The 1,737-nt window shown below is 39.0% G+C and overlaps 1 protein-coding gene across 1 annotated transcript in view; it reads left to right on the top strand.

Annotated features, from left to right (window-relative positions):
- Positions 1 to 275: 275 nt before the first annotated feature.
- The window catches only part of LOC111404739 (exocyst complex component EXO70H1-like), a 6,558-nt gene continuing 5,096 nt past the window's right edge, over positions 276 to 1,737 (top strand). Inside the window, exon 1 of the mRNA XM_023033502.1 lies at positions 276 to 1,732. Coding sequence (XP_022889270.1) covers positions 504 to 1,732 — 1,229 coding nt within the window. The 5' untranslated portion in view covers positions 276 to 503. The remainder of the gene's footprint in view (positions 1,733 to 1,737) is intronic.

Below are 1,737 nucleotides of genomic sequence, written 5' to 3'. Positions count from 1 at the left end.
TTGTGAAATTTGATTTTTCTAATTTGATGAATTATTATTAAAAGGTATATAAAAATTATACGAATTATTTGATTGAAATTAAATTTCAAAGAATTTATATCAAAAAATGGCAAAGCCTCAACGAATAGAAGAAAATCTTGATAGAACGGTTGCACCATCTTACATGGGGACCGTCAAATAGAGAAGCACCACCTCATTGGGTGCCCACCGTCTCCAACGAGCAATACTTGTAAATTTGTTAGCAATGACGATGTTTACATTTGCCACATATGAGTATCCAACGTCAACACATACGTGGATTCCTCGTTCCCATTATGGTACTCTCGAAAGTCTGACTCCGACAGCTCAACCCTCTAAAGCTAGATTTCAACTCCGGCCTTATCCCTCCATCTTCTCTATATATATATCATTAACACTCATGAAACTGCATTAATTTCTTTCCCCACAAACCAAAGAAAAAACCTACCTTTAACTCTTCATAAATTCATCATATTTTACCAGAAATGCCGAGAAAAGGGATGAGAAGTTTGTTGTTTTCACCAAAAATGTCTACTCCTTCTTCCCCCGTATCTTATTTTCCTTCGCCATCGCGATTTGGATTCTCGCCGTCTAGGCCGAGTTTTTCCGAGTCAGTGATGAATCGTACTCTGGAAATGGGTGAGCCTATAATCATGAAATGGAACCCAGAATCTACCACATTTGCCAAGGTTACTTCTCTATTTTACGATAATCGCAAGGAAGCAATAGATTTCATCAAGTGGGTGAGAAATCTACAAAAGGCTATGAAACTTTTCATCACGGGAAACTCCAACTCAGAAAAATTAGTCCGTGCGCAAAATTTGATGCAGATTGCCATGAAAAGACTCCAGAAGGAGTTTTATCAGATATTGTCCATGAATCGAGCTCATTTGGATCCTGAATCCGTTTCCACACGGTCCTCTATTACCTCGGTTCGGTCTAGCGTATCAGATTTTTATGATGAGGAAGACGACGATGATGATATCAGGATTGTGAATGAGTGTATAACAGAAGTAGAAGACGCCTCTAGTATTGCAATGGCAGATTTAAAATTAATTGCAGATTGTATGATTTCTTGTGGATATGCCAAAGAATGTTTGAAAATATACACAATTATCCGAAAATCGATAGTTGATGAAGGTATTTTCAAGCTTGGTGTGGTAAAATTAAGTGCTTCGCAGGTTCATAAAATGGATTGGAATGCTCTGGAATTGAGAATCAATCATTGGCTCAATGCAGTGAGAACTGCAGTAAAGACTCTCTTCGCTGGAGAAAGAATCCTCTGTGATCATGTGTTTGCTTCTTCAGATTCGATCAGAGAGTCTTGTTTTAACGAAATTACAAAAGAAGGAGCCATGATTTTGTTCGGATTTCCAGAAAATGTGGCCAAAAACAGCAAAAAATCATCGGATAAAGTGTACCGTATTCTGGAAATGTACACCGGTATATCCGATCGCTGGCCAGAAATCGATTCCATATTCTCCTTCAGTTCAACGGCCATCATCAAATCTCAGGCTCTGACGTCACTCGTCAGGCTCGGCGAGTATGTACGGACCGCATTGTATGTCTTTGAATCGGATATCGTAAAGGATACTTCTAAATCTCTAGTAGCTGGTGCCGGAATTCATAATCTGACGATCGACGTGATGAATTATTTGTCGGTTCTATCGGATTATAGCAATATTCTCTCCGATATACTAGCTGATTCACCACCGCCGG

Source organism: Olea europaea, chromosome 11 (genome assembly GCF_002742605.1).
Source record: "Olea europaea var. sylvestris chromosome 11, O_europaea_v1, whole genome shotgun sequence".
NCBI classification, from domain to species: domain Eukaryota; kingdom Viridiplantae; phylum Streptophyta; class Magnoliopsida; order Lamiales; family Oleaceae; genus Olea; species Olea europaea.
This window is presented reverse-complemented; position numbering and strand designations above follow the sequence as displayed.